This window comes from Crotalus tigris, unplaced genomic scaffold (genome assembly GCF_016545835.1).
Source record: "Crotalus tigris isolate CLP2741 ecotype Arizona unplaced genomic scaffold, ASM1654583v1 scf7180000024419.1143555, whole genome shotgun sequence".
Lineage (NCBI taxonomy): Eukaryota > Metazoa > Chordata > Lepidosauria > Squamata > Viperidae > Crotalus > Crotalus tigris.
This window is the reverse complement of record NW_024100585.1, coordinates 1,097,217-1,110,723: the sequence shown is the minus strand read 5'-3', so window position 1 is coordinate 1,110,723 and position 13,507 is coordinate 1,097,217. Positions and strand designations below refer to the sequence as shown.

Below are 13,507 nucleotides of genomic sequence, written 5' to 3'. Positions count from 1 at the left end.
TGTTTAGCCTAACTATTGCTATCTCGCTTCTGTAATCAGTGTTTGCCTCGGGAAAAATTTCATGCAAGTGTGGGAAACATGTACATGGATGAGATGTACTGAAGGAGGAATAAGGGAGTGTACAGGAATGATTGATATCTTCGTTATAATGTAACGACTCTGTTGTCTGATTCTCATTGGCTAACAAAGTTTATAAAGCACTGCTACTAACTTTCCAAGGTGTGGCACTTCTGAACGCAACTGCTGCCAGTGTTCAGATTGTGTTCCCACCCAGGACTTATTTCAATCGAAAATAAAGTGCTGTACCTTTAAGAAGCCTCTGCTTGAGTTTTCATGATTGGATTTTTTATGAGTTTTCAAGTTTTGCCAAGGGCCAGTGACCTTACAATATCATATAATAGGAAATATGAACAGGTGGATGCTTTTGCTCTCATGTGCTGCTTGTGATTTCTGGACAGTTACTATCAAATAGAAATGATGGACAAGATTGCATTGCTCTTAAAATCAAGCAAGGTACTCCAAATAATATACTTGAAGAAAATTCAACATACCATCACACTACAAACACAAGGCTCTAAGACGTTGTTTTTCAACCACTGTTCTATGGCACATTTGTTTGCTGTAAAAGGTCCACATCAATGAATCAAAGTAAATGACAGGAAGAGCGACACAGCCGGAACTCAGCCTCCATGACCTCAGCAGGGGCCAACTGCCTCCATTTCTCCTCCCAAGACCTAGTAACTTGTGGTGTCATGATATGACACACATCGCATCAGATGTGTGATGAAGCATATTTGATCTGATGTGCTCATCAATAGATGACAGGAGGTGCTGCACATAAAGATGGTCCTCGACTTACGACCACAATTGAGCCCATAAGTTCTGTTGTAAGGGAAACATTTAAGTGAGTCTTGTCCCATTTTGTGACCTTTCTTGCCACAGTTGTTAAAAGGATCGCTCACAAAAGGGGATCATATAACCTCAGAACACTGAGACTGTCATAAATAAGAGCATCCAAATTTGGATCAAGTGACCATGGGGATGCTGCAATGGTCATAAGTGTGAAAAATGGTCATAGGTTACTTTTTTCAGTGCCGTTGTAACTTTGAAGGGTCACTAAATGAATTGTTGTAAGTCGAGGACTATGTGTATTAACACATATCTCATGATACAAGCTTGAACATACTGTGTTTATTACTCCATCAATATATTGTACATATAACATTTAATTTATCAAATTAAAATTTGATGCAAATGTTTATATGTGTGTGTGTGTGTGTGTGTGTGTGTGTGTGTGTGTGTGTAGGTCTTTGGTTATTTGGGTTTTCTCCCGCATCAAATTGGAAGTGTCTTGGTGACGTTTCGACGAAGTCCCATTCGTCATCTTCAGGCTGGTGTTTTTGGCTTCTTGCTCCTAGAAGCAAGAAGCTGAAAACAACAGCCTGAAGATGACGAATAACCAAAGACCTACATACAAACACCCACGAAAACCTCAGAAAACACCATCATTATTGAATATATATATATATATAAATGAAGCTGTCAGGGAGAATATCCATATATGTATATTAAAAGATATATATTAATCATTTAAATTGCAGGGTAGATTGTGCACGACATTAAAAATAATGATGTGTATTGTAAGAACTGCTTTTTTTAGTTAAAATTCATTATGAAAAATGTATGCTTTTTTTAAAAAAAGATCACTTTGATTGAAGGCTTCTGCTTACCCCTTTCTGGAGCCCCCCAAATGGGATTGTTGGGAATTTCTGCAGCAGAAAAACAGAAGAGAAAAGGGATTTCTAATCCTGGTTCATGGAATAATGGGTAAGATTGCGAAGAACCAGGCAAAACAAGCAAACAACCAAACCAAATCTTGGAAACCGCTTGGCCAATTACTTCTAGTGTGCTTCTAAATTTTAGACTTTAAGTTGATTTCAGGAGAAGCATTAAATTAATTAGCAATTTAAAAAATAGATTCTAGTGCAAGAGAAAACAGCATCTACGGAGAGAAGGAGGTGTAAAAAAAAATGAAGATGGCAGCCTGAATGGCTTTCTAAGTCCTATCCCATTTTTATATGAGACAGAACCTCTTTTGTTCCCTCCCACAGGTGGTAAGGGACTATGTAACTAAAATGGTGAAAACTGTTTCCAAAAAAATCTAATTACTATAAAATTCAACATTGCCTACATACAAACCTTGAACATACTTAATTTCTGCCCTGGGGATATCATTGTCTACCAAAAATTTTAAAAGCTGCTTTTAAAATAATATAATACAATATATATTTTATCATATGATTAATCAATTATTAATTAATATACATAAACATTATACATTGCTCTCATATTATTACTCTGAAAAAATAATGCCATTAATTTTGCACATAATACTTTTTACACAATTCAAACTATATCATAAAGACCCTTTTACTGCATTATTATTAAAAGGGATTGGCTGCAGAGTTAGGGAAGGCTGTTGTATTGCCCTATAGAAGAGCTATTAGAAACAGCACAAGATGTGTAATTATATCTTGGAAACAAGTCAAATTATTTATTTGAACTAGAAATAATCAGTCATAGTAAACCATAGTAAGATGATTTCTTAATTTTTTTCTAATTAAAAGAAAAAATATTGGGTTTAAATTAAAATATATACTTATTGTCTAAAACGGGAATAGAAAATCCAAATAAAAATGTTCATACAATATATATTGCAAATGAGATAATTAAAAGTTACTACTATACTAATGCTGTACTATACTATACTACTACTATTACTACTGAAAACAGGACAAAACACCGTGCATTTGATGAATATATTTCTTCTCTTTCAGTGGAAGTAAAAGATATCTGCAAAACAACTCCTCTCCCTTTTGAAATGCCATGTATTCTTTATGTAGAAAGGCATTTGCACTCTGCCACTATAATCATGCTACAGGCACTGAATGTCTCTATTCTTGGCACAAATCACTCACAGTTTTTTTTACTGTCAAATCTACTTGAGCAACCAGCCATAATATCCATAAACCAGTGCAAATTAGTGAATAACCAGGCATGACTTAAGAGGAACGACTGTGCCTGTAAACCTATTTCTGCTACCGTTGAGAAATAGAGAAAGGTCTATTATACTCCTGTTCAGAAACAATGGTGAAAGGGATGGGTCAAAGCACTGGTGGGTCAAGGGTGTTCCTCTCAAAGCAGGTGGATTTTTAATCTGTTCTGGTGTTCTAGACTCTCTGCCTTGGAGAACATGACTAGAAAATCCTTTTATTGGTGATTTAAGAAGAGTTACACAAGGTTCATATTCCACTCTTTAGTAATAATCGCAACAGTGACTATCCTTTGAGTGATTTGAACAATGGTTTGTATGAAGCATTTTGCTTCAGTGCAACTTGGAACAAAGCATGAGGTCCTACTGTTTTGCAAAGCAAAATCATCACATCTATAAGAGCAAAGTGACAGTAGTGCTTTATCTCACTCTACTCTGGAACCTCTTTTCAGACTTTTTCTGCAGAGCTCAGTTGATGTGCTTCTATGCTAAATTAGGTTTGACAGTGCACAAATCCACAGTGCAACCCAGAGGTTTAAACCCTACCAACATGTCCTGAAGGTCTTTCCGGCTAGGCATGAGAGGATTCTTAAAGTTTCCTATGTCCTAAGCACTTTGATAGTGTTGGGCCAGAAGTCTGAGAGAAGTCTTTTCTCACAGTATTAGCCCAGTGTCTAAGGCTGCATGAAAGCCTTTATTAAAATGAAGGTGTCCTCTTTATCTCCGTGCAGTGAATCACTTTGCTCGAACTGAAGCTGTGTGCTTTGTATGGGCCTAATAATTACATAATATTAAATGCTAATTACATTATTAATCATACACGATGACAGTGTTAATATACATATTACAAGAATTACAAGTGCTCGCCTAGAATTGTAAATACATGCACTGGGGAAATTCCTTGATTGTCCCCAAATCTGGCTCCAATATTCTGCACTGCACAACCTCTATAACAGTGATTCTCAACCTTTCTAATGCCATGACCCCATAATACAGTTCCCCATGTTGTGGTGACCCCAAGTGGGTGTGGCCACCAATAAGAGGGAGTAGGACAGCTAGGGAAAAGGGAAAAAATGGCGGACAGCATGGTTTGGTGACCCCCGTGAAATGGTCATTCGACCCCAAATGGGGTCCCGACCCACAGGCTGAGAACCACTGCTCTATAACCTTGATAGAAAAACCTTATTCACTTCATCTATTACAAGATATTTTACATTGAATCCACAAATAATTTTCCAGCAAACCTATAAATTAGTTCTTAAGTAATCCAGAGGGAAAAAATGTTTAGACTGTATATATAGGAAATGCAAAAAAATTGAAATTCTTATCCTATATTAGGATAGAAGAATAGTTGACCAAAACCCATTTTTTCTAAGAAAGATTTAAGGATTGTCTCTATTCTTTTGATATAAAATTGTGATAATCTCAATTTCCATGATGTCCTTATTCCCCTAGCTGTCTCTACTCTCAACAGACAAACTCTACTCTTGTAGAATAATTTTAATATTACATCCAGTTTTTGTGTCCAGAAAGCAAACCCAGAAAGCTGCCTATAATGAGATTTTATCCAGCTCTGTCTTGTGTAGAGTAAATGTTTAAAGAGAAGCTTTCTCCTAATCTCATGAATTGCTGCTAGAGCCTTTTTTTACTAGTGAGTTAACCCTTCCCTCAAGCAGCTGGGAGTGCATAAGATGAGAGGAAGCAAACTTTCACCTTCAAGAACACTTATTTTAGCTCAATGTAGATCTGTTGGCAGTGAAAAGTTTCAAGAACTTTATTCCAATCTACATTTTCTCAGGTGAACAATGACACTATAGTGATATTGACTATGAGTCACACTTTATATAATTGCTTTACTCAACTACAAAAACATTGACAAAAAGTGCAAGCACAATATTCTCACAAATACAATTATCATTATTTGGTGAGAAAAAATTAGCTTGCTAATACACCATTGGAAAACTGAAAAAAGTACACATACTCACTACTATTGTTCCTGGCTATTGATTGAAAGATATACTTTCTACTACCCCTGCATACTGTGGACTATTCATATCTTACATTTCCTAACCACTTTCTTATTGTAATATCTGAAAAAGGCCCCAGAATATATAAGTTGTATGAGTACCAGAACTAAAAATAACTGGTGTAGATTTCCATTACTACTAACAAGCAGAGGTACCAATGAATTTCCATGTTTTTTCTATCTCCTTAATAAATGCAGAATCTCCAGATAAATTCAAATGTTGTTTTTTTGTAAAAGATGATGAAAAAACTCTTCCTTCATCTCACTTCAGACTATGCCTAATCTTAGAGCCAAACAACCTACATGGCTGCTGTTTGAAGACTTACTTCAGCATTAGTACAAGATTACAGTTAAGATTCAGCGATAGGTTGGTGCATGCTTAGGAACATTATTATAATTTAGTATGATTAAGTGTGCAAATAAATTAATTTTGGAAGGCAATGGACACTTGAATTTGAAAAAAAATGGCATTCTATCTTGGTTTTTAAATCCTCAAAATTGTTATTGTAGATTCTTTAATTATGGCTCAATGTTTTGCACATTTTAATGCAGTGAAAATAGTAACATGAAATTGACTTTAATCCAAAGATCTGATTTCTTGCAGGCACAGAATATTTGATGTACACTACAGTACATGCATAAGTATTTTGGAAAATTAGCTAATTTACTTTAGTGGAGAAATTACCATTAAATACATATCTCCCCATGCAGTCTATTCACTTTATTGAAATGAACAAAAAAAATTGAGAGATCTATGCATCCATTCAAATCCATTCATATTTAGATCTCTGGTTGAATAATTGAAATTCCTTTGGAAATTTTCAAGCAATATTAAAAAGGTCTTTTGTTCCCTTAATAAATTTATTATTTTGTTCTCATGCAAAACCCATATAGAAGATTTACCGAAAAAAACTCCTGATGTTCTATAGTAATAGGCCTGATTAATGTATTTTAATGAGATTCCTATAAAATGATAAAAGATTTTATAGGGGGTGAGTGAAGAAAAAGAGGAAAGAGGTAAGTTGGTTTGAGGTGGGATGCGGTTTGGGGGGAAATGGGCAGGCAAGACCGAATGTGGTATGTATCAATTTGTTTTGTTTTTTATCTGAAGTATTTGTAAGATTGTTATGTATTGTAAAATTGAAAATAAAAAAAAAATTACAAAAAAAAATGATAAAAGATTTATACTCAGCAATGAAAACATTAATGTTTACTAAAATGGCACATCAGCTTTCAAAACTTCTCTCTAATCTGCTAAGGCTCCTTTTTACCACTGAAGTAGCATAAGAACAATACTTGTGGATTGTTTCTCAAATGATTGTTCCAGGACATTCAATCATTTTTGTTAAAGCACCTCTTTGTCACTAAAGGAACAACAAAATCCCAAACAATATTTTTATTGGGTTAATTTGATTTTTGCCTTTTGTGCTGCCAGCTGTCAAGATTGTCAAATAAACCAGATTTGATTCATAAATAATAGTTCCATTATCTCTACCGGGCCACCGGTCAGAGTACCTGAAATTTTAATTCACTTGTTCAGCTAAATTTCATCCTCAGTTCATGGCCATAAAATTCTGTATTGACAAACTTTCAACCAACTTTGACTCTGAGGTATCTAGTCAACATTTTTCTTCGGTGTGGATATTAGTTTATTGAATAAATGGCATCTGTTTTCCTCCACATCACTAGTGGAGTAGGTATTTCCTTTTGACAGCTTTGCACGATTTATGGCTTTGCATGCTCTGAAGAAAAATAGTGCTAAGCAAAAAATTCCAATTCATTACCCCTTAGTACTTAATTAAGTTCATACACATTGCACACTATAGGTGAACCCTGAAATGGCTATGACAGCTGCTGAGCCACAAGTTATATTATCTCTCAAAGACAGAATGACTTTTAATTATCTTGACCTCTTTTTTCCCATTTGGTATATCCATATATTTTCCTTCTATTTTGTCCCCCTCCTCCACTTTCCAAGACATGTACCAAATTTAGATTATATCCGTAGCCAGTTTCTCTTATCTGTGTCTTTAGGTACCCAATATTTTTACAAATAACACTAACCTACAGCTGTTATCTGTATATTTCATACAGCAGCAGATGAATTGCTCTGCACAGGTTCCCTTCTAATAACCCTCCACTGCTAAAAAGAGTGTCAGCCTGATAAAGCAAAAGCAATGTTGTCTATATAAACAGATACAGAAGTAAAGAGTGTCCATGTTTTTACCTGTCAGGGTTCTGTGTACAAACATGCATTTGCAAGAGGATCCGCTGGGTGAAAGTCTTAAAGCACTGCCCACATTTCCAAAGATGCCAGTCACTAAACTCAGAATTTAATTGACTTGTTGATGTTGGACTTGCGAGGACTCGTTGGTTTTTTACACTGATCTGGTTAAATCCTGATTCGAGAGAACCCGATTTATCCAGAAGAGAGAAATTCCTGTTACATGGAGTCTGTGGAAAGACTATGGATCGCTGTGGAGGGGCAGAGGGCGGTTTGCTACTTTTGCTAAATGGCTGGAGAGTATCTTGTCTTGACATGGCTTCCATTACAGTTGAAGGAACATTCACTGGGGGGGGGGGAGAAAAAGAAAATTTCTGTCATTATAACACAGCCTTCAGAAATATGAAAAAAAATATATTAGCACAAACATGCACCATAATCTACTTATCTTTCATTGTGTTTACAATAAAGCACTGAATTCTAATTGTAGAGATAAACAGATGAGCATTGCAATGAAATTTTCCCTGGTCTACACATGCAATCCTGTATGGTGGTCAGGAAGTGGTAAAAAAAAATTCCAAAAACAAATCTGAGATTTATATTTCTGGATATTTCCTTATGCCACGAACATCATATAAGTGAAAGAACAGCAATGCAAAAAAGACTATTTTAGCATTGTGACTGTTTTCTGTTTGCAGAGACATTAGAAAAGTGGAAAATCTTATTTACCACACATGATACATTCCAACTGATTATTTTCAGAATTTTATCACCATTTTCATAATAATGGCAACAAAGTTTAGTTCACTATAAGAATGTGAAATAGTTTTGGATATACCTATCTAATATTTATCGGTGATTTTTTTTCATTATTTCTCCTTTGCAAATTTTTAAACTCATTATGAAAAATTGATATACAATTAGTAGCAAACAAACAATTTACACAAACATATGAAGAAGAACAATTTATTAGCCAGGCAATTCAATGCAGATGAATAGATGAATAAATCTGGATGTTTTGTATATTTTCTCTAAGCAAGCACTTTTCAAAGCAGATAGGATGGGTATAGTCCTCATCCGTTCCCCTAAATTCTTCTTTGTTTTTAATTTGGTTGTTATACTTTTTAACTGTATGCCACTCAGAATCATTGTTCATGAGATGGAATTTATGTCTGAGTAGACATGAATAAGAGCAATATACTAAATTGTACAGAGAAAGTGAGTAAATGAAATTCAATTTTTCAAGTGTCACAGATGTCTAAAATAATTACAGTTGTTTGCAACTGTGTCTCTGTGTGTAATTGACATATTTCAGAAGCCATAAAATTAATTATATATCCAGCAACCAATAATATCAATGACTGCTCACACTTCATATCATGCACTTCCTCATCTGAAACAGAGATGGCAACTCATTCTACCCCCATTTAAATGCACTAGTTCAAAATTTGGAACTATCAAGATTTAATTATTACATTTTTTAAAAAACAATGATTGCTTATTCATTTACAGAATGCCACTGATACCTATCATACTTTCCAGAAAAGAAGAGGATAAGTTTGTTGTTTAGGAATTTATCATGTAAAATTTGACACATTGCAAAATGGAGGAAGGGGGGGAAATGGATGCAGGATAAACAAAAACAATCAAAACTACAGGCTGAGTTCTGCCTTAAATGCTGGTTTCATGACAGGTTGTGTTACCTACAGGGCATGGGAACAAATAAAGATGGACGTATTGTTGCATTAGTTTTTACAGTACTCTGTCTCCCCATTATATATCTGTAGATGTTTGATCCAGCATCTGGGACTGTCTATGACACAGTGGCTAGAAAACATTGCAGCTGATGCAGAAATATTTTTTTACCAGGTCCTTCCCTTTTAAATGCAAACCATTCCTATTCAGGTTAAACATAAGACTATATGTTTCTTTATATGCAACAACTGGCAGCACTTTTTTTTTTTAACTTAAAAAGATACAGAACCTGGTGTTTATCAAGGGAGTATCTGTGCACACAATAGGGATGTGGCACCATTCTCAGGACACACTAACTTTTGTGATAGACCAAATGATAAATTTCCCTGCTGGTCTAATATTTCACAATGATTTATAAGATTGATATTGCTTCATAATGTTCACTAAACTGATGGGTTTTTCAGATTTTAACTAACATCTTAATGGAAAGAAAAGGTATAACCTTTCTATTCATAAAAGTCTTTTTTGTAATCAACTGCTTTTCATGGATTAGTGTGGCGGCACTTAAGTTAATAGTCTTGCAAAACCTCAAGTTAATGGTCTTCAAATACAACAAATTTGTATTATAATTGTAAGCAATAATGCCATATCTTGTAGTATCATAATATTAGTTCCTATAGTTAGCACCTTCAAAACAGTTTTTCATATCGAAGGTGGAAAATTTGTTTTTGTTGACATGGTTCAATTGATAGGGCAGGGATCTACTTTAATCCAAATACAAATCATTGATGCATAAGATACTATTTTTAGGTAAAGTGCCACTTACAGTTCTCATCCTGTGCAATGCACTGCAAAGGGATTCCAAAGAAAGATGTGTAGCTGTCATTATACCACACCAACAACTCAGTGCCTCTGGGAATATCCATGCAAGCTCGGTAGAATATATTTGATCTGGTCATAGAACAAAAGAGAAAGAAAGAATGAATGAGACCCCAGGATATTTTTTATTAAAGTGCATCCTCCTGATCACCTGAGTGAAAACTTTCTATGAATTCTAGCAGTCCCAGATATCACATGTCTAACTGACCTTATTCCTCGTAATTGAAACAGCAATCTCAGGACATACAGTACATATTAGTATCAATCTGCATCTTAAGGTGAAGATAAATACAAAAGTGATGGGGAAAGCTAATAGGTGATGGGTGACAGCTATTACATTGTGATACAGCGGCAGCCATAAAGGGCATTTTGAAGTTCAATACCATGTGTGGGTCTCAGCAAGTGGCTGCATGTTGCTAACCACTTGTTTGTCTCATAAAGCAAGTCAAGTTCTGAACTGGCTAATAATAAAATGGGAGACCACTAGGATATCTCAGTCTGTAGGCTAAGCAGGGAAATCAAAACAAAATCCCAGAAGGCAGCAATGGCAAAACACTTTGGTTTTGCTAACAAGGAAACTATAGGGATGTTTCCATTTAGTCACCAGAAATCAAACTCAATGTGAAGAAGCTTCATCTTTTCTACTCTGCATAGTCAAAGTGTGTTATGTATTTTTTTAAATTAAGTATTGTTTCAGGCAATATACTTTTTTAATTTATAGAAGTTGAGTTATAAATAAAGAATTAAATTGTAGCTAGTATCCCTCAAAAGCACGAAAACAAAGTAGAAAGTTATGTAATAGCTAAGATTTTAAAGATGCCTGATACTAAATAGTGCTTAACATCTTTTTAGGACAATTTTTAAAAATATTTTTAAAACCCATATATTTCAAATATTTTTCCACCTTGCAATGTTTTGCTTACAAATATATTTTAAGTAACTAACTCGTCCAGTTTTTGAAAGTAATACTAACCCCCTGAAGAGGTCTAATGGAGAAAAATACCATCATGGAAACTCCCAGCTTGCCTGCTGATAGCTTGGCAGATAAAGAGCTTCCACCAGCTGGTGATAGTTGATGTGACATTTCAAAATGAGATATTTCGGGCATAAAAAGGCACCTATTTTGTTTCTTAGCATTCAGTGTCTTAGAACGGATTATACAGATAATAAATAAGTTACGTGTCTTCTTTGACAGAGAATCCAGAATAATCTTGCAGGTTTTTAAAAGACACTAATATAGTCAAAACTGAACAACAGATCCATAATTTCTCAGCAAAGTCATTTTTCTGGCATGTCAGAACGTTCCAAGTGTATTTTCACAAAAATAATAGAATCAGTAACAATTATACGCTGGGAAGCTAGTTCCTGTGAATATTTTTGAACATTTTGAAAGTTAACTTTAATGTAATTAACTCAATGGAATTCCTTAACTTTTCTTTGTCTTCTTTGCAGCCTGAATAAAGTTGAACTGTTTTAAGCAAAGAGATGCTGTATGTATTATACATTGAAGTTCTTCAAAGTCATTTAAATTCTGCCTTGCTCCATGTGTGCATACAGAGGCACATACACACATACATACCCACTCAAAGGAAACCCATTTGCTTGCGCCAAGCCATGCTATCACTTCATTGCTTAGCACAACCTGAGATTTGTACAAGAGCTACACAAAGCAGACCTTTCCTGGTAATCCATTTCTTTATTCATTCATACTTCTCTTTATGTATTATTTTATAATGTAGCTAATATAATATTTTCTTAGAAAGAAGCATGCAAGCTGAAACAATAAGGGGAGGCGATAAGACAGTGGTGAAACCAACCTGAAAGTAGGCATTTAGAAGCCAAAAGAAAAATTATCTTGACATTATAGCTTGTCACTTAAACCAGTTACAGTAACATAAAACATCCTTATATATAATAGATAGCAATTCAATAAATACAAGATGAGTATTCCTTTCTACCTTGAGTAACGCCCTGCAGAATGATATAGCCATAGAAGTAAAGAAGGGCCATTTATAACACCACCTCATGTGAAGCATAGATACAAATGGACTTTTGAAAAAGTTGAATCCGAACTGCTTCCTGAAGTGAAGAATTGCTAAAAGCCTGAAATCTGAGATAAAAGCTTGCAGGGATGGTAAGCCTTAAATTTAGTCTCTTTGTAAAAAATTGGCCAGAGTGGTGCAATTTGTTTCTTGTGTAACACTGCCGACATAAGGAGAATCCTTAACCACATTTTTCATGGCAGTGAGATATGCACTTGTCAACATATTTTGTCACCGCAAAGTGGCTCTTGGCAACAGGATCATAAAGATCAATAAAAAAGTGCAGATTCTCAATATTTTACGAGCAGCTGCAAAAATTTCATTTATCTTGTTACTTTCCTCGCTTACTGCCACCCTGTCTCAGGAGGGCACTGCTGGCTAAGCAAAATGCTTTTTCCCAACCTTCTATGAATATCTGACAAAAACTCAAGCCTTGCTCTCTCTCTCCTGCCCTCATTCTCTATCCCTCCCACTATTTTCACCCAAGCTGCACATTTTATTAATTCTTTCCACCATTACATAAAAATCAAATTGGGGCAGAGTTATAAATCACCCGCATCTCCTGACTTTTAAAAAAAAATACAGTCTACTTTGTACTTCACCCTTGTAACTTTTCATCTCTCTGTTTGGCTTCACCTAACATAAACACAGCAGCCCAGCAAATGAATGTGCTAAAACCCAATGACACACTTTGGTGCTGAAAGAACTGAACTGTTTTCGAGCAATGGGTGGTCTCTGAGGAGTAGGCCAAAAAAAGAGGAAAAAAAATGTAAGCATACACCATTCCTTACAAGCTCACAGAGCTTCCAAAACTTGCAGAAATCTCTGCATGTTGAAGTACATCAAAGGGATTTTTCCTCTTTCGGATAATATTTCCTTTGCTGACATGTATTTAGTATTGTGGTTGGATGACTCATAAAGATAGCTTCGTGGCGTCCCAACGCAGTTGAAGCAGAACACATGCCAACAAACATTATTGTCAGCTTCAAAATAAAAACAAAACGTTCAGCTAAGGGTCAATCAATCAAGAGCTCTTTGAAGAAAATTCCATTTAGATATTACAAATCATAACAGAATGAATTTAAACCATCTGACTTTCAGTGAGGAGGATGTCCATGTACAATAAAAATTAGATAGATTTTCAGGGTCTAACATTTTTTAAATTATTTTTTTACACTTGGATTTAGTCCCTGGTGATAGATGCCAGGTTTTTTTAAAAACTGTTTTTAAAGGCAATGGAAAACAGATCAAGAGAGAAAACTCTAAGCAACAATTACAGAATGAACAGGGGAGTTATAAGATCTGTTTAATATTGACAGATGTTTAATGGTTTCCCATGGCTGCATTTTAATTTAGAATTTGTCTTTTTGCTTGCAAGTATGCTCAGTTTAATCTAGTGAATTTGGGGAGAACAGTGCTCCTATGCCACCAACGCTGTCTGCTGACTAGGAGTCTTCTACACTTTTCTTAGAAAGAGTAAGCTGAAGTATGACATCATTCATCTCTCTCTGTCTCTCTCTTTCTCTCTTTCCTCTAAGAGTATATCAGATGTGACACAGGGTTCTGCATAAGGACAACATATGTTCACA

General features: G+C 35.1%; 1 protein-coding gene across 3 annotated transcripts in view; it reads right to left on the bottom strand.

Moving 5' to 3' along the window:
* The window catches only part of PRDM6 (PR/SET domain 6), a 98,547-nt gene that overhangs the window by 17,731 nt on the left and 67,309 nt on the right, over positions 1 to 13,507 (bottom strand). For 2 of the 3 annotated variants that reach the window (XM_039329861.1, XM_039329862.1), the window contains exons 5-6: positions 9,824 to 9,948; positions 7,306 to 7,648 (exon numbers count right to left, since the gene is read on the bottom strand). In XM_039329861.1, the coding sequence (XP_039185795.1) occupies positions 7,306 to 7,648; positions 9,824 to 9,948 (468 nt within the window). Of the gene's footprint in view, positions 1 to 1,730; positions 1,770 to 7,305; positions 7,649 to 9,823; positions 9,949 to 13,507 lie in introns of all 3 variants that reach the window. The other variant, XM_039329860.1, reaches the window with a different exon arrangement.